The sequence below is a fragment of the Somniosus microcephalus genome, chromosome 19 (genome assembly GCF_052327205.1).
Source record: "Somniosus microcephalus isolate GS21.2 chromosome 19, FLI_Smic_1.0, whole genome shotgun sequence".
Lineage (NCBI taxonomy): Eukaryota > Metazoa > Chordata > Chondrichthyes > Squaliformes > Somniosidae > Somniosus > Somniosus microcephalus.
The window spans coordinates 57,156,796-57,178,425 of record NC_141005.1 but is presented as its reverse complement, the minus strand read 5'-3'; the positions used below and the strand labels follow the sequence as shown (position 1 = coordinate 57,178,425).

At 45.1% G+C, this 21,630-nt stretch overlaps 1 protein-coding gene across 5 annotated transcripts in view; it reads left to right on the top strand.

The window, feature by feature from the left end:
* Nucleotides 1-6,471: 6,471 nt before the first annotated feature.
* LOC147104482 (synergin gamma-like) overlaps nucleotides 6,472-21,630 on the top strand; it is a 35,732-nt gene continuing 20,573 nt past the window's right edge. The window contains exons 1-3 of one of the 5 annotated variants that reach the window (XM_085961818.1): nucleotides 10,238-10,819; nucleotides 14,111-14,179; nucleotides 17,437-17,510. In XM_085961818.1, coding sequence (XP_085817944.1) covers nucleotides 14,131-14,179; nucleotides 17,437-17,510 — 123 coding nt within the window. In that variant the 5' untranslated portion in view covers nucleotides 10,238-10,819; nucleotides 14,111-14,130. Of the gene's footprint in view, nucleotides 6,566-10,237; nucleotides 10,820-14,110; nucleotides 14,218-17,436; nucleotides 17,511-21,630 lie in introns of those variants that run through there. The other 4 variants (XM_085961813.1, XM_085961817.1, XM_085961815.1 and 1 more) reach the window with 4 other exon arrangements.

Here is a 21,630-nt window from a genome sequence, read left to right as displayed (position 1 = left end):
TCGCAGAAAGATAGTGGGAGATAGTGAAGATGCCTAAGCATGGTAACATCAATAACTTCAATGCCGAGGTGGAAGATTGGGCCACGTACGTAGAACGTATCGAGATATATTGTGAGGCCAATAAAATAGAAGATGATGATAAAGCTATAACTTTGCTAAACTCGATGGGCGCGAAGACATACGGGTTATTGAAGCATCTTCTATCACCAGCTAAACCGGCGGATCAGACTTTCGATAATATTGTTGCTGTTCTGAAGGATCACTTGAACCCCACACTGCTGATGTTGGCGGAACGATTCAAATTTTATGCGAGAACGCAACGGAAAGAGGAAAGCAACGCGGAATACTTGGTCGAACTGCGTAGATTAGCGAAATACTGCCAGTTTGGAGGAAATCTGACAGAGGCATTGCGAGACAAGTTCGTGTGCGGGTTGTCGAAGGAAGGAACACAAAAGCGACTGCTCGAAGAGAACGACCTTACACTTGAGAGGGCTGTTCTTATTGCAGCATCACACGAAGCCGCAGCGAAAGGAACTGCGGAAATGCAGCTAAAGGCAGCGGTACTCAGTGTGGATCAAATTACTTCGGGTACAATGAAATGTTATCGTTGTGGGAAGACAACACACGATCAGAACCAATGCTGGTTTAAAAACCAGGAATGTAGAAAATGTGGCAAACTGGGTCACATAGCTAAAGTATGCCGGTCAGGGAAGAAGACCAACAACCAAAGAAAACCATCACAGGAAAAGTACAACAAAGTACACAAGGTGGCTGAGAAGAGTTCAGATGAACCGAATTCGGATTCAGACCCAAACGGCCAGGAACTGGGTAGTCTGAGAATTCACAATGTGAGTAAGGAAGCTGACCTACAAACTATCTGGGTCATGCTAAAAATAGCCGGAGTCCAAGTAAAAATGGAGTTGGACACTGGATCAGCCCTATCAGTCATAAATCGAAGGGATTACAACCGGCTATTCTCACATATACCCTTGAGAGATACCAAGTTCATATTGCAGACATACATGGGGCATAAAGTATACCCCATGGGAAAGATAAGAGTCAAGGTGAGAGACAGGGGCAAAGAACACCCAGGAATAGACTTATATGTACTACCTGAGGGAGGACCACCACTTCTAGGACGGGAGTGGATCAAGAAAATAGACATGGAATGGCACTACCTAAAAGCAATAACGAGTGAGGACTCGGTGCGGACAATCAGCTCAGACTCTGAAACGGATGACGATAAGTCCAGCCCAAGTATGAAAGACAAGGCTAAAATGGACTTGCTGACTAAGGTTGGAAAAACGAAGGCGTGCATAAAGGCTTATGCTCCAGAGGAGAACAAAGTTTCAGAACAGAACTCCACTGAACAACAACAACATAGTTTGACAGAGAATTCTGAGTCTGTTCAGTTTACAGACATATACATTACTGAGGAACACCGAGCTCGAACTCAAACTTATTTCAAATTACGACAGCAATTAGAGCAATTGAGTTGCCGTCTCGAACAAGAGATGAAAGCAATGAAAAAGTTCTATGACACCGAATGGGAGAATCTGGAAAGACAACAGAAGCAGCTGAGGGAGAAAAGGGAGCAGGAGCACACAAACCGTCTGCGAGAGGAGGCCAAACGAATCAAAGCTGATTCGGTTTCTGAAGGTGCGTGCTCTAATCTGGTGGAACAAGATGTGCAGCAACTGAAGGCGCTTGTTAGCAGGTTGCAGGCAGAAAAGGCTGATTTGGTCGACATGACTTCCGAGCTCCTACTGAAGTTGGGTGCAGCATCACCGGACGATTCATTTGTGGAAATTCGAATGGTGGAGGCTGCGGATGATGGCAAAGTAGAAACAGCAAAGGAGCCCCAGGGCAAGTTTATAAACAGCCCTGCAGCTAATGGGAAACGGATGATGGCAGAAGAGTTAACAGTCAGCCAACTTCTTCATATGCTGAGGGACAAGACCCTGAAATGGGAAAAACTTGAACACGAGCCTCAATCTTCAAAGAAAAGGGGTTCGGAACTCTCAAAGGTTATTGAAATAGCTGAGGTGGCAACACAGGCTGAGAAGACTGCAGCAGAGCCGCTCTTGGATGCCGAAAGTACGCTGCCTCACGTCAATGCAGAACAACAGAATGCTGAAACAGCTACTTCAGTAGAGGGATTGAATGGTCCGATCAATCAATCTCCGAATGAAGTTGAAGTATTGAAATCACAAATGAGGTCATTAGTAAAAGACTTGCAGGAAGCCCAGAAAAAGCGGGATGAAGCTGAACGCATGATGAAGTCTCTTCAGGACAGATGTCGGGATTTAGAACAAAAGTCGGCTAACGTTCAGCTGGGCAAGGAGGAAATAGAAGACCCTCCCGCTGGCTTAGCTCAGGACGACACCGAATATTACCATGACCTGTTGAGCGACACCGAATATTACGAGGACCTGTTCTGCCCAGCTTGTGATGAAAACTCCCAAAGTGCAGAAACCTTGATGAATCACAAAAAGTCTAAGGAACATCGGGAGATGGTGGCGCTACTACGGGAGGAACTGTGCAGGCAGCTGGCAGCTGACAATGGAGCCCCGAGAGTCTCCAAGAAGCAGAAAAGGAAAAGACGAAGCAGAAGATGATGATCATCTGGACCATCATCATCACTATTAGATCACGCACGGGGTCCCTGCGAACGGAGCCAAATCAGTTTGGAAGTAGAAAACTTCCCAAGGTACTCAAGTTTTACAAGCCAACAATGCTGGTTCAGAAGGACGGAAGTTCAAGCTGTTAAGTCCAGTGAAGGACTATTGGATGAGTCACTCCAGCAACGTTAACCGACTACACCACGGGGAACTGCTGCACCACTGAGGCGTTGTCAGGACCGAGTCAAGAAGCACGGAAGACGCATCCACCGAGATTGAATCTGTGAACTGTTTCCCGCAGAGACTAAATCTATGAACTGTTTCCCGCAGAGACTGAATCTGTGAACTGTTTCCGCAGAGATTACATCTGTGAACTGTTTTAACATAAAGTTGGATATATGTTAGGAGGTTATGTTTAATGGGGAATAAGTATGTTGTAAGCTAAAAAGGGAGGATTGTAGTGTATGTAACTGTTCTACCTTTAAGAGAACTATTGTATGTAACCGTCCACCTTTAAGAGAACTATTTTAGGTGTGGCACTACTTTATCCTGGCTGCTGTATACTGTAATACCGACGGTGACCACACCGGTATATAAGTGCTGTGGCAGAATTTATTGGGCAGATTCGCCCTGACCTTCGAATAGTAAAGTCCTGTTTAAGTTACTCTTGTAGTCTGTGTATTACTTCGCTATACAACCCACAGACTTTACAGGTGGGGGAGATCGGAGGCCAGAAGTGGGGGTGATCAGAGGCCAGAGGGGGGAGGGGGAGATCGGAGGCTGAGGGGGAGATGGCGGGGGGGGGGGTGGCTGGTGGTGGGGGAGATCAGAAGGGTCGGGGGGGAAGATCGTGGCTCGGGGACACATCATGGCTCATGGGGGGGGGGGACGAGATCGCGAGGGGGGAGGTAACAGCCGATCATGGGGTGGGGGGGTCAGGGGGAAGCACTCCTGTTCCTCCTAGCCCCCAAGCAATGCTGGAAAGGCATTTACCTGCAGTCCTCACCTCCCTTCAGTTGCTGGGTATCACGAGGCCCGGGAAACCTGGCCAGCTAGAGTAAAATTTAAAATGGAGGTAAAATTTGAGGTATGCTTCCTCATTAAAATATTTAAATGACCGACCCGCCTCCTGGGAGTGGATTGGTTGTCTGGTCCGCCTTTAAAACCGGAAATGGGTGGGTTCAAGGCAGGTTGGGTTCGGATTTGAGGTTTTTAACATTTTAACATCCCATCTGACCCAAATCCACCCATTTTTGGGCGTTACTATTCTCCCTATTGTTTCCGCAATGGGAGAAAATAACTTTATATGCACCGTCCCCAAGATATCCCACAGATTATACCTGGGATTCCTGTTAAATTGAACGACTGTTGAATCAAGCGTGACGTCCTTATTTAGATTGATTGCCCTGCACACAATGACACAAGCTGCTCAAGGTCTTTATGTTTGAATAAGGAAACATTCCATGTTTAAATGTACTTACATTATCTGTCTTTCTTTGTATTTTGTTACAATTTCTAAATATGCCCTTCACATAAAGTGGTGAATTGACATTAACAGTTTTAGGGGGAAATGATTAACAATTAATTATAATCCAGAACTTTGACCTAGTTATGGGATAACATTAAATAATTGATAAACTTGCTGTATTAAGGAGCTTCCTACCACAGTCACTTAAAGGGTACAGGGACAGTGTAGTAGCCATTACAGAGACCTGGCTACAAGCTGATCATGACTGGGAGCTAAATATTCCAGGCCATAGGATCTGAAAGGACATGGAAATTGGGGGGAGAGGAAGTAGCAATATTGATAAAAGACACAATGACAGCATTAGAAAGAAGGGATTTCAGTAAGGGTGATCAGGCTGTGGAAACACTATGGGCTGGATTTTATGAATGGAGACGTGTTGGAGGCAGGACTGCTGATTGCCTGGTTTCAGTCCCGCCTCCATCAGCCTCTGGCCAACCAGTGGGATCTTCCCCTGATTGACCTTGTTAAGCCCGCCCGGCGGGCTCATCAGGCCAATTAGGGGGAAGTCAGTGACAGAGCACGTCATCGTATGACGTGTCATCTGTCAAGAATTTTTGAAAGAAGAAATGTCATTGTTTGACAGCTCTGTGAAGCTGTCAAACACTGACATTCTGTGTAGTTTGATGAGTCCTTGTGTTCAGGACTCATCAAACCTTTCTGCTTTGTAGAAATCAGATGACTGTTGGATCGGAGGATCCAACAGCCAGTCTGTGATCTCTACAATGGAGATGTCGGGACTCCGGCTCCACAGTGGCTGAAGGCTGTAGGCAGAAACAAAGGTAAGTTAACATTTTCTAACACTTTTCACTCATCTCACATAATTACCACTCCACACTTGCACTTTCAGACCCCTCCGACCCCTGCAGACCTCCTACTCGGCTCCTACACCCTGGCGGGGTTCCCACAGGTCGGGAAGCCCGCACTTCGGAACGAAAAATGGGGATAATCCTATTTTCTGCCTGTTAACCACCTGTTAACACCCCCAGCACCCCTTCCCCTTCGCCCGGCACCTTCCCGTGCAAGTGCAGGGGATGCAACACCTGCCCCTATACCTCCCTCCTTCCCACTGTCCAGGGCCCCAAACACCCCTTCCAGGTGAAACAGCGATTTACTTGTACTTCTTACAATTTAGTATACTGTATTCGCTGCTCACGATGTGGTCTCCTCTTCATTGGGGAGACCAAACGCAGATTGGGTGACCGCTTTGCAGAACACCTCTGTTCAGTCCGTAAGGGGGACCCCGAGCTCCCGGTGGCCTGTCATTTTAATTCCCCGCTCCACTCCCACTCGGACCTCACCGTCCTCGGCCTCTTGCATTGTTCCACTGAAGCTCAGCGTAAGCTTGAGGAACAGCACCTCATCTTTCGATTAGGCACGCTACAGCTCTCTGGACTCAACATCGAGTTCAACAATTTCAGATCATAACCTCGGCCCCTATCACATATATATATATTTTTTCCACACTTTTTGTTTGTGTCTTTTCTTCTCTCCCACATGGCAGCCGTCTTTCATTCTGCCAGCGCAATTCACACTTCATCTAGAGCCATCCTTTGTTCCTTAACCTGTCCCATTACCACCTCCTTTTGCCTTGAATATCTCTTAATGCCTCTTTTCTTCTCCTGCCTTCCATCCTATCACAGACCTTCCTTTTTGTTCTTTCATCCCCTCCCCCTTTTCCCAGCTCCTAAACTTGCTTCACAATCTATTCCTTTTCCCGCTTTTTTCCAGTTCTGATGAAAGGTCATCGACCTGAAACATTAACTCTGTTTCTCTCTCCACGGATGCTGCCCTGGCCTGCTGAGTTTTTCCAGCGTTTTCTGTTGTTATTTCAGATTTCCAGCATCCGCAGTATTTTGCTATTGTATTGAGTTAATAGGCTTTAATCCCTTCCCGCCTCCAAAGAGACGGGACCCGGGGCAGGGCGGCTTCCCGCCTCCTGACAAGAGGGCACAGAGGCGGGGTGAGGGTGGGTTTGCCACCCGCCCCCAAATTCTGCAAGTAGTGATGCAGTGAGGGATGTATAAATACAAAGATAGCAAAAAGAATGAGGTTATAATGGGAGATTTTAATTTTCACATAGACTGGAGAAGCAGAACAGCTCAAGTAGTAAAGACAATGAATTTCTAAGATGTATTTGGGATAGTTTTCTAGAACAATGAGGGTAATTTTAACTTCCCCAGGTGAGGGATTAAAAATAAAAAAACGGGAAACCCGATCCCAACCCACTCACTTCTGGTTTTAGCAAAGGCAGGTGACCAATCCGCTCTCAGGGGGCAGGTCAGTCACTAAAATATTTTCAGGAGTCTGCGTGCCTCCATTTTAACTAATGTTTTATTTTTAACACCGGCAGGTCTCGTTTCCCGGGACTCAAGAAAACTGGCGGATGAAAGGACATGAGAAGGGCCGGATCCATGAGGTAAGTACCTTTATTGCACGGCTTGTGGGCCAGGAGGAACAGGAGTGTTCCCCTCCCGGCCAGCCAAGCTTACCTTTTAAAGACCCTGCGATCGGCAGACCCCCACCAATGTTTGATCCCCCCCCCCCACGATGTCCTAATCCCAAGGATTCAGCTGCAGCTTTTGATCATTCTTCAATTGCAGTAATTAAAAGAAGGAAAAGCTAGAGCTTTAGTAGCCAGAAGCTCAGAATAAGTGGTGGCTTATTAAAATACCAATGGTAATAAGGGTCTTGACTTCTTTATTAAAAGCCACAGCAAAAAAGCCTCAAATAAGCAAATTCTCATTAAATATAGGCAAACCAGTTTTGTCAGACCAGTTTTAATCTCCAAATATCGTAGAATATAAGTTTTGCTTTTATCAAACTGAAGGGCAGAATTCAGCAACATTCACTACATAACTTAATTCAGAGTCTTAATCTTATAATTCTGTTTCAGAAATGCAAAATATTTTTCATTAACTCCCATTTACCCTCCCATGTATCAGATAAAAGTATTATGCTACAGTTCTAGTGCACTATTGATCTAAGGCTGTTAACTGCAGTTCGCAGAGGCAGCACCTGCATTATGTGGGGTGCAAATTGCATTCCTTGTGGCCAGGAGTGAGCTGTGGTGGAGTGTGCATACCTGGACATACGCACAGAAGTCCACTCCCGGTGGGTAAACTTTGAATGTTTTAAGAGTGTGGGGCAAAGCATCTGCTTTCTTAAAACATTTTTAAAAATAACTCTGCTTAATTTTATAAAGTACCGAGCAGTCCCAAAAGATGCGCTGAGCAATTTTTAACCCTGGCCCACCACAGTATTGGAATTATATTCCACACAGTGTCAAGCCCGAGCAGTATGAGATTACCGCCCTGAGGGGCTCACACCATTGACTTCAAAGGGCTGATTTTAACTTGGTGTGGGGCCCAAAGAGGGCAGTGAACTCTAGCCCCCAGAGTGTGAGGCCCACGAGATTTTAACTCCCGGGCCTCATTGACTTGCCCCAACACTGACTCCCACCTGAAGCTGGCAGGCGTTTTGTACAAAAATGTTATCTACATTGAATTGCATCTGCCACCGATCTGCCCATCCTGCTAGTTGTTCCATGTATTCCTGCAGTCTTTCACAACCTACCATTTGGTGTCATCAGCAACTTTCAATTTTGTTCCCTCAGTTCCCAAGTCCAAATCATTTATCTAGGTCGTAAATAGAGTGACCCCGACAGAGGCCCCTGTGATGACTCACCGCATATTTCCAGTTTGAGACACCTCCTTTTACATCTACCCTTTGTTTTCTGCCCTCCAACCTTCTCTCTATCCATGTGGTCATAGCAGAGAGACAAGGGGAGAACACACAATATAGTAAAATTGTAGACAGATCTCAGACAGGGAAAATCATGTTCATTTATTTGCAATAATCTATTTATGTGCAACTTACATGAGGAAAAACTTTTCTACTCAGCGAGTGGTTAGGATGTGGAATGCAATGCCTGAAAGGGTGGTGGAGGCAGACTCAATCATGGCTTTCAAAAGGGAGTTGGATAAGTACCTGAAGGAAAAAATTTGCAGGGCTACGGGGAAAGGGCGGGGAGTGGGACTAGTTGAAGTGCTCTTGCAGAGAGCCAGCACAGGCTCAATGGGCCGAATGGCTTTCTTCCATGCTGTAATCATTCTATGATTCTATGATAATTACTGCGAATGTTACGTCACACTATTGAAGCGCATTCAAATACCGTTTATAAATAATACAGTAAATCTCGTCAGAACATCAGTTTTTTGTACCCACTGTCTATACAGCCTATGCAGAAAATCGTTTTCTTCACAACACTGCCCAAGTCATTTATTTCCCTCCCTCTCCTTTACAGCCCTCCATGAAATTCCTCTTTGACCAAACTTTTCATCACTCCTCCCAATATCACCTTCTTTGGCTTAGTGTCCATTTTTCTGATTATGCTTCTGTGAACGACCTTGAGATCTGGGAACTTGGAGGAGGGGGGGAAGCTCAGTGCTCAATGAAGGGTAAATCCTGGCAAGGACTGGTTGGGCCGAATGGCCTGTTTCCATGTTGTAACTTCTCTGTATTTCAATATAAAGAATGGATTCCTCACTCCCCGCACAGGAACTCCCCGGAAACATTATTGAATTCTGGGAAAGGTCCCACTGCAAAGGCAGAACCGTGCTTTCCTTTCCCAGAAGATGGCTGACCGGCTGTCTATTTCCAGCGCTGACCAACCGACCCGCCTTTCCAAAACTGACTGGCCGACCCGACGCCTGTTCCCAGCGCTGACTGGCTGACGCGCTGTCTATTTGTTTCTCCCTCGGCCCCCTGATCCGCCCCACAGCCCGACCGCTAAAGCTGCTCCCGATGACACTGTGTTATCGGCCCAGAGACCCGCAGCAGGTCAGTCCCTCTCAGCCCTTCAGGCTCACTCACCCCAACCGGCTCTTCACCGGAAGCCACCTGAGACTTGGCATCATGGCCCGGTCCAGGAAGTAGCCAAATTACAGCCGCGTGCGGCAGTGAGTGACCGTCCTCAGGTTCGCGGTCTGTAGACTCGTCCACTCGGTTCCAGCCACAGGGAGTCGGGTGGTCTGCCGGTTCCCAGGATCTAGGCCAAGACTCTTATTTGATGGCCGGTGTTTGTGCTTCAGTCCTTTGAGGGGTAGCGGGTTTGCGGCATCGCTTCACTAATTTCCCCGTTATTTTTGTCTCGCTTTATATTTAACCCCCGCCACCCCCTGCGGGAAATGGGAAAGCCCGCTCAGTGAGGTGCGGCCCTGGGGCGAACCCACATCAACCAATCAGATTTGCGTTTTCACATCACCAGCCAATGAGATGTGTTACCTGTCCCTGGGCTCCGGCTCACAGAGACAACACCGCCATCACACCTCCCGCGCAAACACAGCCGTCCCATTGGCCAGCACTCAGCCCCCACTCTGTCCTTTCATTGGTCCAAACCAAAGCCAATCTGGTCAAAGCAATTCAGCAGACAACAAACGCTGATCCACCCTTTCATTGGTCCATCACTGCCAATGGGCAGAGAATCTGTCAATCGACAGTGGGCCCTGTTGATTGGTCCATCTCTGAACCTCTGAGTGTGGGCGCGGATTTACGTGAACTGAAATTAGGATGAATAGAGCTTATTCAAATAAAAAGGCAGCTTGGGTATTTAGGGGCGAGGTTTGTGAACCGCGGCCTCTTCCAGGGACATTGTTTGCCCGGGGACACAGAACCTCATCCAGGAACTGTCCCCGGAAAACGGGGACATATTGTCACCCTATAGTTTATTATAAAGAAATGCATACGGGAAGTGATTCTAGACAGTAAGCTCATCTCAGAGTTATATGCTTCAGCTTCCCCATTGTAGACTGTGGTTTTATCTGGCCATCTTGTGATTACTAGAGAGTAATTTTTTCCCAGGTATGTGTTATTCTCTATATGATAGTATTTCTTAACAATCAATTGTTGATTCGTTTAGAAAGAATCTTGTTAACATTTCACGGTCATGAATCCTTCAGCGTGGATATTAATTACAAGGCGTGCACTGCCTGTCAGCTTTTGCACTGAGCCATTTTTGGCAAAACAACAAACTGGCAAAAACTGAATAAAAGCACTGACTACAGCTTACAATATATATACATGCTTTATTTTTTGTACATTAGGTGGCATAATACTGTAGGTGCAGCCAAAGAGAACTGTAACCCTGCCCCTTTAACAGCTGGAGCCTTTATATAGTGTGGAATGGAGTGAAAAGGCTTGAACTAAAGTTGTGCAGTATAATTCATTTTTCAAAAGACAGCCGAGTCTAATTTTGCCCTGGTTAATTTGAATTGGCAAAAGAACCTCACATCTGTGCAGAAAGCATTCCCACCAGTAATCACATGACCTAGGGAAACAGGAAGTTCAAACCCAGAAATCCTTTATTTCAGGGCAAAGTGCACTGAACTTAACTTCCCCTTAGCTCAGATCTACGAAAGATGCTTTGAATGGCTGAGAGCTGTAGGAGCAGCTTATGCCCTCTGTTGCACAGAGTTGATTAAGTCAATTCTGTTTTGAGACTTTCCTCGAAGGAGGAATCCAAATTACGAGCATTCTCTGGACTGCTGGTTGTGGCTTGTTTTAATTAACCTGCAGTTTTTCTGCTGACTCCTCATTTACAAAATGGATGTAATGTATTTACTCCAAGGTGGTGATTGACAGAAGGCAGACAGGTCTCCACTTGACAGGCATGGTAAGAATAATATATATCATTGCAGTCGTATGTGTCAGTGAATAAGGGGGTGTAATAGATTGAATACATTTTAATGTAATGGATATATTGTGTACTTTTTTTTAGATACATTGATCTGGTAACCTTAAGAGTATTGTTCTTATCCATATGGTGTGTACACACAAGTGTGTCAGGTCACAGTTGGGATCAGTCTTGCTGAACCATGGTGCCAGAATAAACAGCTTGTTCTTGTGATAATACCCCAACACATCCTATGCTGTAATAGGGGACTAAGAACTGATTTACAGGACAAAGTGGAGTAACCAAGGCTAGGTGTCAGCCTTGGCTCTGTAGTAGCACTCTCACCTCTGAATCAGAAGGTTGTGGGTTCAAGTCCCACTCCAGAGACCTGAGAACTTAAGTGCAGTACTGAGGGAGCTGCTACACTGTCAGAGGTGCGGTGTTTCAGATGAGATGTTAACCCGAAGCCCCATCTGCCCCCTCAGGCAGACGTAAAAGATCCCATGGCATAAAAGCAGATTACTTGGTCATTTCATAGAATCATACAGCACAGAAGGAGGCAATTCAGCCCACCGTGCCTGTGCCAGCATCAATTAGTCCCACTCCCCTGCTTTTTCCCCATAGCCTTGCAAATTTTTCCTTTTTAAGTTTATATAGGATACATCAAAGGCTGTGGGCCCCAACAACATCCCAGCTGTAGTGCTGAAGACTTATGCTCCAGAACCAGCTGTGCCTCTAGCCAAGCTGATCCTGTACCGCTACAACACTGGTATCTTCCTGACAAAGTGGAAAATTGCCCGGGTATGTCCTGTCCATAAAAAGCAGGATAAATCCCATCTGGCCAATTTTTTTAATTCATTCATGGGATGTGGGCTTCGCTGGCAAGGCCAGCATTTATTGCCTATCCCTAGTTGCCCTTGAGAAGGTGGTGGTGAGCCGCTTTCTTGAACCGCTGCAGTGAAGGTACTCTCAGTGCTGTTAGGGAGGGAGTGCCAGGATTTTGATCCAGCGACGATGAAGGATCGGTGATATACCTCTGAGTCAGGATGGTGTGTGACTTAGAGGGGAACTTGGAGGTGGTGATGTTCCCATGCGCCTGCTGCCCTTGTCCTTCTAGGTGGTAGAGGTCACGGGTTTGGGAGGTGCTGCCGAAGAAGCCTTGGCGAGTTGCTGCAGTGCATCTTGTAGATGGTACACACTGCAGCCACTGTACGCCGGTGGTGGAGGGAGTGATTATTTAAGGTGATGGATGGGGTGCCAGTCAAGCGGGCTGCTTTGTCTTGGATGGCGTCGAGCTTCTTGAATGTTGTTGGAGCTGCACTCATCCAGGCAAGTGGAGAGTATTCCATCACACTCCTTACTTGTGCCTTGTAGATGGTGGAAAGGCTTTGGGGAGTCAGGAGGTGAGACACTCACCACAGAATACCCAGCCTCTGACCTGCTCTTGTTGCCACAGTATTTATGTGGCTGGTCCAGTTAAGTTTCTGGTCAATGGTGACCCTCAGGATGTTGATGGTGGGGGATTCGGTGGTGGTTAGACGCTTGCTTTTTGGAGATAGTCTTTTTATGGCACTTGTGTGGCACGAATGTTACCTGCCACTTATCAGCCCAAACCTGAATGTCATCCAGGTCTTGCTGCATGTGGGCATGGACTGCATCATTATCTGAGGAGTTGCAAATGACACTGAACACTGTGCAGTCATCAGCGAACATCCCCACTTCTGACCTTATGATGGAGGTAAGGTCATTGATGAAGCAGCTGAAGATGGTTGGGCCTAGGACACTGCCCTGAGGAACTCCTGCAGCGATGTCCTGGGGCTGTGAAGATTGACCTCCAACCACCACAACCATCTTCCTTTGTGCTAGGTATGACTCCAGCCATTGGAGAGTTTCCCCCCCCCCCCCGATTCCTATTGACTTCAGTTTTACTAGGGTTCCTTGATGCCACACTAGGTCAAATGCTGCCTTGATGTCAAGGGCAGTCACTCTCCCCTCATCTCTGGAATTCAGCTCTTTTGTCCATGTTTGGACCAAGGTTGTAATGAGGTCTGGAGCCGAGTGGTCCATCAGTCTACTCTCAATCATCAGCAAAGTGATGGAAGGTGTCGTCAACAGTGCTATCAAGTGGAACTTCCTCACCAACAACCTGCTCACCGATGCTCAGTTTGGGTTCCCCCAGGACCACTCGGCTGGGAAATCAAGGGGAAATCTCCCCACTGGCTAGAGTCATACCTAGCACAAAGGAAGATGGTTATGGTTTTTGGAGGCTAATCATCACAGCCCCAGGACATTAATGCAGGTGTTTCTTGTGGCAGTGTCCTAGGCTCAACCATCTTCAGTTGCTTCATCAATGACCTTCCCTCCATCATAAGGTCAGAAGTGGGGATGTTCACTGATGACTGCACAGTGTTCAGTTCCATTCGCAACTCCTCAGATAATGAAGCAGTCTGTGCCCGAATGCAGCAAGACATGGATAACATCCAGACTTGGGCTGATAAGTGGCAAGTAACATTCGCGTCACACAAGTGCCGGGCAATGACCATCTCCAGCAAGGGAGAGTCTAACCACCTCCCCATGACATTCAACGGCATTACCATCGTCGAATCCCCCACCATCAACGTCCTAGGGGGTCACCATTGACTAGAAACTTAACTGGACCAGCCACATAAATACTGTGGCTTCAAGGGCAGGTCAGAGACTCACATCCCGTGAATTAATAAAGTAGAGATCCAATTCCCTTTTGAAAGTTACTACTGAATCTGCTTCCGCCACCCTTTCTGGCAGTGCATTCCAGATCATAACTTCCTGTGTAAAGAAAAAAAAAAATTGGACTCATCTCCCCCCTGGCTATTTTGCCAATTATTTTAAACCTTACTGCTGTTTGTGGGACCTTGCTGTGCGCAAATTGGCTGCCACAATTTACAACAGTGGCTACACTTCAAAGGTACTTATTGGCTGTAAAGCGCTTTAGGATGTCCTGAGGTCGTAAAAATCGCAATTTAAATGGAAGTACAGCTGTACTTCCTTTCCTTTTAACATTTGATCAGTCTGAGGTCTCCTATTTCAACATCGAACCTGTTGAAGCCAAGCTATTATTGGTGATTATTTTGAATACTTTGCACTACACTTTAAAAGGTGCATTTCAAACATATTAAATGTTGAAAAGAATATACTGTACTATTCTTGATTTAGATTATGTAGGGAAATATGAATTCCCTTTCATCAAAATGAGGGAGATTAGTTGGTTGCTGCTGTAGAATGATGTAAACATGCCACACTTGTTTCTGACAGGACGTCACTAAGCTGCTGAAATGGATCTTCAGGATGTTGAAAAAACATTGGGGAGAATCTACACAAAATGTATCTGCTCCCATGTTGATTCTGACGAGTTTAAAAGCGTAAGACACTGTAAAAAGAGGCAGCATGCCCCTACGTGTTGTTTGCGATTAGGCTAGTAATGTTTGGATTATGGAAAGCCGATGTAATTATAAGAGCCTTTGCAAGCAGAACAAGCCTTTCATCATTTTTATAAACTAATCTGCAGAATGTTCTAAACTTCTGCCAGCTTCAGTGTGTACATCATGACTCATCTTTCCAGGCTGCCGAGTCCCACACTTTTGAAGCATAGGAAACGGTAGTAGGCCCTCGATCCTGTTCCGCCATTCAATTAGATCGTGGCTAATCTGTATCTGAACTCCATCGACCCGCCTTGGTTCCATAACATATAATACCCTTGCCTAACAAAAATCTATCAATCTCAGTTTTGAAATTTTCAATTGATCTAGCCTCAACAACTTTTTAGGGAGAGAGTGTTCCAGATTTCCACTACCCTTTGGATGAAGAAGTGCTTCCTGACATTACCCCCGAGTGGCCTAGCTCTAATTTTAAGGTTTTGGCCCCTTGTTCTGGCCTTCCACACCCCAGAGGAAATAGTTCCCTGTAAATTTGGGCAATGCCCACACCCCAGGAACGAATAAAAAAAAAAAATCCATGGTGTAACCCGTGAAGATCCTGCTTGGGTCTGTGGCCTTGAACAAAAAGCTAGTGATTGGCAACGATGTAGTCTCTCAAAAACAGGATGGTAGAACCTCTGATCTCCCCTGATCGAGAACCTGCAACTTTGGTGAAAGATCAGGGGTAAACCTTGGAGAAACAGCATGAACAGCCCTGTACACTATTTCTTCAGGGTTTCCGCTGATCAAAGGTACGGTGGGAGGTCAGGAGAACCCTCACGGAAATTGCTGGCAAGGAACTGTTGCTTACACATCTCACCTTAGAGCCATTTCACAGCTGACATCACTCCTCAAAGGCCTAGCTCTGATTTTAAGGTTACGTCCCCTTGTTCTGGACTCCGCCACCAGAGGAAATAAGTTTCTCTCTATCTGTCCTATTAATTCCTTTAATCATCTTAATCACCTCAATTAAATCACCCCTTAATCTTCTGTGCTCAAGGGAATATAAGCCTAGTTTATGAAACCTGTCCTCATAATTTAACCCTTTTAGCCCCGGTATCATTCTGGTGAATCTGTGCTGCACCACCTCCAAGGCCAGTATACCCTTCCTGAGGTGCGGTGTCCTGCACTGAACACTCTAAATAGGGTCTAACCAGAGCTTTATATAACTGTAACATAACTTCCACCCCCTTGAGAGGCAACATTCCATTAGTCTTTTTAATTATTTTTGTTCAGTCCACTGGCTTTTAGTGATTCCTGTACTTAGACTCCTGAATCTCTCTGTTCTTCCACAGTTCCCAGCTTCTCACCATTTAGAATATACTCTGATCTATCTTTCTTGGGTCTAAAGTGGATGACCTCACACTTCACTCCATCTGCCATTGTTTTGTCCACTCACTTAATCTATCAATGTCCCTTTGCAACTTTCTGCCCCCATCTACACTATTTACCGTGCCACCTAACTTCATGTTGTCAGCAAACTTGGATATACAGCTCTCTATTCCTTTATCAAAGTCATTTATAAATATAGTGAGAAGCCGAGGCCCCAGTACAGAACCCTGGGGGACACCACTAGTCACATCCTGCCAATTGGAGTACATATCCATTATCCCTACTCACTATCTCCTACCTCCTAACCATTTCCCTATCCCTGTCAATAGGTTGCCTCCAATTCCATGTGCTCTCATTTTTGATAATCTCTTATGTGGAACCTTGTTGAATGCCTTCTGGAAGTCCATATAAATGACACCCATAGACACTCTTTTATCTATCTCCTCAAAAATTCAACTAGATTTGTTAGACATGACTTACCCTTAACAAATCCATGCTGCACCTCTGTGCTACTACTACTTTCATATGACGGGAAAAGCTTATAATGGGATGTCTAGTTTGGCTGTCCATTCGATGGCCTCCTGAGATGCCGAGTGGAGAAATGAGGTGCCTCCCGCAACAGATCTTAGTGGGCAGGTTGATGTGATGTGTTCCATGGTCTGAAACTCTTTCTGGTCAGTTCATGTTTGTCCAAGTGCTCAGTCACTCTGTCCCCGATAACAGATTCTAGTAACCTCTCCACAACAGATGTTAGACTAATAAGCCTCTAATTTCCTAGTTTATCTCTCCTACCCTTCTTATTATTCCCTACTTTATGTTCAATGTAACTGGCTTCTTTCTGCATGTTCCTTTCTATGAAAAACAAGCCATTCACATAGGTTTAAACGAGTTTATAATCCATCTCATTCCTGTAATCTCTAACATTTCAGTAATGTTGCTGTCAGATTGTTTTGGGATCATTAGGTACTATCTGTTACATCGGTAATCTACAGGCTTTGCTTAAGTACATAACCAGGAAGGACATAATCAAACCAATAACGGTACAGGGAATGTTTAAACATATGGAGTAAAAGATCCAACCTCCATAACTTGCAGCCTCTATGTACTGTAGTTTGGTTATTAACATGTTTCGATAAAAGAATCATTACAGTTTGCAATGAGGCACAAATTTCTACAAAAGATTCTGGAGGAAAAAGATGAACAGCAAGACTTCTAGCGATTAGAAAACAATCAACCCCCCACACAGAAATAAATCCGTACCAATAAACCCCCCACACACAAATAAATCCATGCCAATCACCCCCCCAAAACACACACACAGAAATAAATCCGTACCAATCAACCCCCCCCACACACACGCACACAGAAATAAATCCGTACCAATCACCCCCCCACACACAGAAATAAATCCGTACCAATCACCCCCCCCACACACAGAAATAAATCCGTACCAATCAACCCCCCCCACACACACACACAGAAATAAATCCGTACCAATCAACCCTCCACACACAGAAATAAATCCGTACCAATCACCCCCCCCCCACACACAGAAATAAATCCGTACACACACACACACACAAACAAATAAACCTGTATTTAATATGTTATACATCGTGCACACACAGCAGAGAATTGCCTATTGTTTTAGACTGTTTTGTCCAAAAGTTGGGCAGGATCTTAAAGTAAAAAAGAAGTTCTCAGCAACAATGTGTTTAACCATTTATGGACTCCTGTAGCAATTCTACCCCACATCGAGTGCTACAGCACAATTTTCATTTTTACTCCCCAACCATCATTAATTTAAAAATGTTTTCATTTTCATTCTGACAGTCAGTATTCGCGTACAGTGCATCATGGAAGCCAAAGTCAACAGTTTGCAGAGATGCCTCAACAGTATTTATAAGGTAAAATACAGAATCTTTGTTTTGATAGTTCTGTTGACTTCTACCATTTCTGCTAATGTTCTCTCCTAATGCCGAGGCCCAAGTATTTTATTTAGAAGAAACACTGCGGAGATGCCGGACTCCGCTTGGAGGCCAGTGCAAAAGGAATTTTATTCTCTGGTTAGCTACGCTATACTCAGTGTTTTTTTTTTAATTGAATGATTGATGCTGACATTAGGCCTCTAAAATGGAAAAGTGTCCCATTCTCTGCAGCTAATAGCTCCTCCCTTGATGCGCACAAACAAAAAAAGATCCTTTTTTTTAAAGTTTGTTGATGCTTCACTTGTAGTGGAAATGCAGTCTTAATATAAATGCTATAATGTGTACTGTTTGACAATAGTTGACATTGTGCTGTCAATTAAAATAAAGGAGGGGGTTTAATAGCTTTGTTAAAATAGTGGACAAAGGCATTTCATAGAAATGTGATAATATGTCAGTCACCAGTACTGCACAGTCCAATTTCAACCCATTTGGTTTTGTGTTTGTTTGTACAAAACACAGCAACTACAGTGCAAAAATACCCCTGATAAGCAAATGGATGGGGATTTGGGTAACTGGGCAGGGCAGTGAGTTCCCACACTGTCTTTTTACCTCTAGGACCTCATTCTGAACAGAGCCCTGACTGATGGGATGAAAGCCTGCTGTCTCTTTTTATAGGTTATAAAATGCTAGGCCTAATTACTATTTACTAGTCCTAAATTGAAAAAAAAAATTGATTCCCTGCTCGCTTTAATTAAGTTGTGCAAAATGAGGTTGAGGCAGTCTCATCCCAGTTCCTTATGGATGTGGGTAAACAGCAGTAAATTTCCCTTGAGTCAATAAAGGTTTGCGCTAAATTGTCAGTCTCACACAGAAGAGTATAGGGATAGCAGGTGTGGGGAATTAAAAAATGTATTCTGGTGCAGTTGAGAATGAACTCCTGCTATACCTGGCTCAGGAATCTGGAGACATGTTCCATTTTAATGCCCCTCACATTAATAAACAAACAAAATAAAACACAGTGGGGGTAAAATTAAACTTCAGCGGGAGGGCACAAATTGGGCGGTAGCGGATCAGCTGCCTGTTCTACACCCCGCCGTCAATGGAAGGGAAAATCGGGCGGGGTGTATAATGGGCGCCGATTCATTACTGCCCATTTTACGCCCCAGCCAAAGTTGCATTTTACCCTCAGTGATTTTTGTCTCTTGATATCCCAACACCACTCAGGATTTTCTAACACGCTATCAAGTTCTTTGTTTTTCTCTTTGCCCACTCCATTCCAGCCTCTCCCTGCTCTTAAAAAAAGAGTTGTGCAATGCTGTTTTGAGTTAACTTATTCCCCCTAGCATTATGAAACCACTCTATAACCACCATGCAGGTAATGTAAAACTGTACTGATAGTGAATCTCCCTCAGCATTAACGTATTGGTAGTTGGCATAAGCCAAATTAATATCTGTTTTATGTTTGCCTTTGGTGCAGCTAAACACTGGACCAACATTGTGATTCAAACATCATCTGCTGCTGGGATGAAACTCAAGGTGCTACTGCATCCAAGTTTTTGTTACACCACTAAACACTAAATTCGCCCCACTATTTGTTATATTAAAAGCCAGTGGTGAGTTGCGCTGCTCATCACACCACTGATAAGGCTTTTCTAGGAATCAGTTGTCAGCCTAGTGAACGTTCAGTTCCCTGCTTATTGTTGTGAAATGACCAGTTATTAAATATTCCAACTTTGAGGATTAAGTGGAGTAAAGATGGCAGTGTGAGATTGGAAGTGAGTCAACACTTTGCAGCAAACTCAGCAATTTACTACCTGAGCTAGGAAGGACTGCAGCCCTCCAGGACATTTTGTTGATGACTGACCAGCCAGGATAATTAATGGGACTTGGAGAGGTAGACCTGTCACTGGGGGCTGGAACTCTGCAAGCCAATGCCCCAACTGGTAGGGCAATCCTAGCTGGCCAAGTCTCAGGAAGTTCAGTAATGCTCTGTGCTGGTTAGATAACCAGTTTTAGCCAGTTAATCTCCAGTGGTACTCCTACCAAACTTGGGGTTGCTTAAGGCTGGCTCTTTGCAATAATGCCTAATGTCTCTGGACTTGGATAAGTGGAATGTGAAAGTGTAGTCTGTGCTTCCCAAGTATGGTGATGAATTTCCATGCATCAAATAACCGGCTAACCAAAAAAAGGATTCATGTGAAGTGTAACGATGCTTATTGTGTTGTTCCTGAAGTAGAGGCTTTGAGGGCACTGGCAAATAGCAGTTGATACAAAGGAGTATTTCTTTTTAAAAATTGCATATTTAAATATATAAAATTGAGATCAATGGGAATTTATTCCTACTTTTTAGACTCCATATCAAGCATTTCAGGTATAACTTGGATTTCTTCTTTACATCCATTTTTTTAAAGATTGTATGTGGTCAGCAACAAGCATCCTGCACCCATGCTGCTGCTGGCACGCTATATTATAACAAAGACAAACTCTATGCCTTGGACAGTGCCCATCACCAACTGTTTATGGATCCCAACAGCAACCATTACAGGCATGGAAGACGCAGGATGTCCGTTTTGGCTCCCCAAACAGGGACTATCAGCGTGCTGGTACAATCACAAGGAAAGAGCAGTGCTCAGAAGTCGGAGAGGTCTCCTCTTGCACTGTTTTTTCCCTCCCAGCATTAAATATAAAAGTAACATTAAACTGCCTTAACAAGCCTCAGACAATCACGCCTGCTGCACTTGTGGCAATTCTATTTTCCATTCCAGCTGTTTATAGAAACATAGAAGATAGGAGCAGGAGTAGGCCATTCGGCCCCTCGAGCCTGCTCCGCCATTCAATGCGATCATGGCTGATCATCCAAATTCAGTACCCGGTCCCTGCTTTCTCCCCATACCCCTTGATCCCTTTAGCCTTAAGAAATATATCCAACTCCTTCTTGAATATATTTAATGTATTGGCCTCTACTGCCTTCTGTGGTAGAGAATTCCACAGGTTCACCACTCTCTGGGTGAAGAAATTCCTCCTCATTTCTAAATGGCCTACCCCTTAGCCTTAGACTGTGACCCCTGGTTCTGGACTCCCCGACCATCGGGAACATCCTTCCTGCATCTAGTCTGTCCAGTCCTGTCAGAATTTTATAAGTTTCAATGAGATCCCCTCTCATTCTTCTAAACTCCAGCGAGTACAAGCCCAATCGTCCCAATCTCTCCTCATACGTCATTCCTGCCATCCCAGGTATCAGCCTGGTGAATCTTCGCTGAACTCCTTCCATGGCAAGAACATCCTTCCTCAGATAAGGTGACCAAAACTGCACACAATACACAAGATGTGGTCTCACCAAGGCCCTGTACAACTGCAGCAAGACAGCCTTGTTCCTGTACTCAAACCCTCTCGCTACGAAGGCCAACATACTATTTGCCTTCTTAACTGCCTGCTGCACCTGCATGCTTACCTTCAGCGACTGGTGCACAAGGACACCCAGGTCTCGTTGCACTTCCCCTTCTCCCAATCTATTGCCATTCAGATAATAATCTGCCTTCCTGTTTTTGCCACCAAAGTGGATAACCTCACATTTATCCACGTTATATTGCATCTGCCATGTTTCTGCCCAATCACCCAACCTGTCCAAATCATCCTGTAGTTTCTCGGCATCATCCTCACAGCACACACGCCCACCCAGCTTTGTGTCATCTGCAAATTTGGAGATATTACATCTAGTTCCCTTGTCCAGATCATTAATATATATTGTGAATAGCTGGGGTCCAAGGACCGATCCCTGCGGTACCCCACTAGTCACTGCCTGCCACTCAGAAAAAGACCCGTTTATTCCAACTCTGCTTTCTGTCTGCCAACCAGTTCTCTATCCAAGTCAATACCTTGCCCCCAATCCCATGTGCTTTAACTTTACACGCTAATCTCTTATGCGGGACCTTATCGAAAGCCTTCTGAAAGTCCAAATACACCACATCCACTGGTTCTCCCTTATCTATTTTACTAGTTACATCCTCAAAAAATTCCAGTAGATTAGTCAAGCACGATTTACCTTTCGTAAATCCATGTTGACTTTGTCCGATCCTGTCACTGTTTTCCAAGTGCTCTG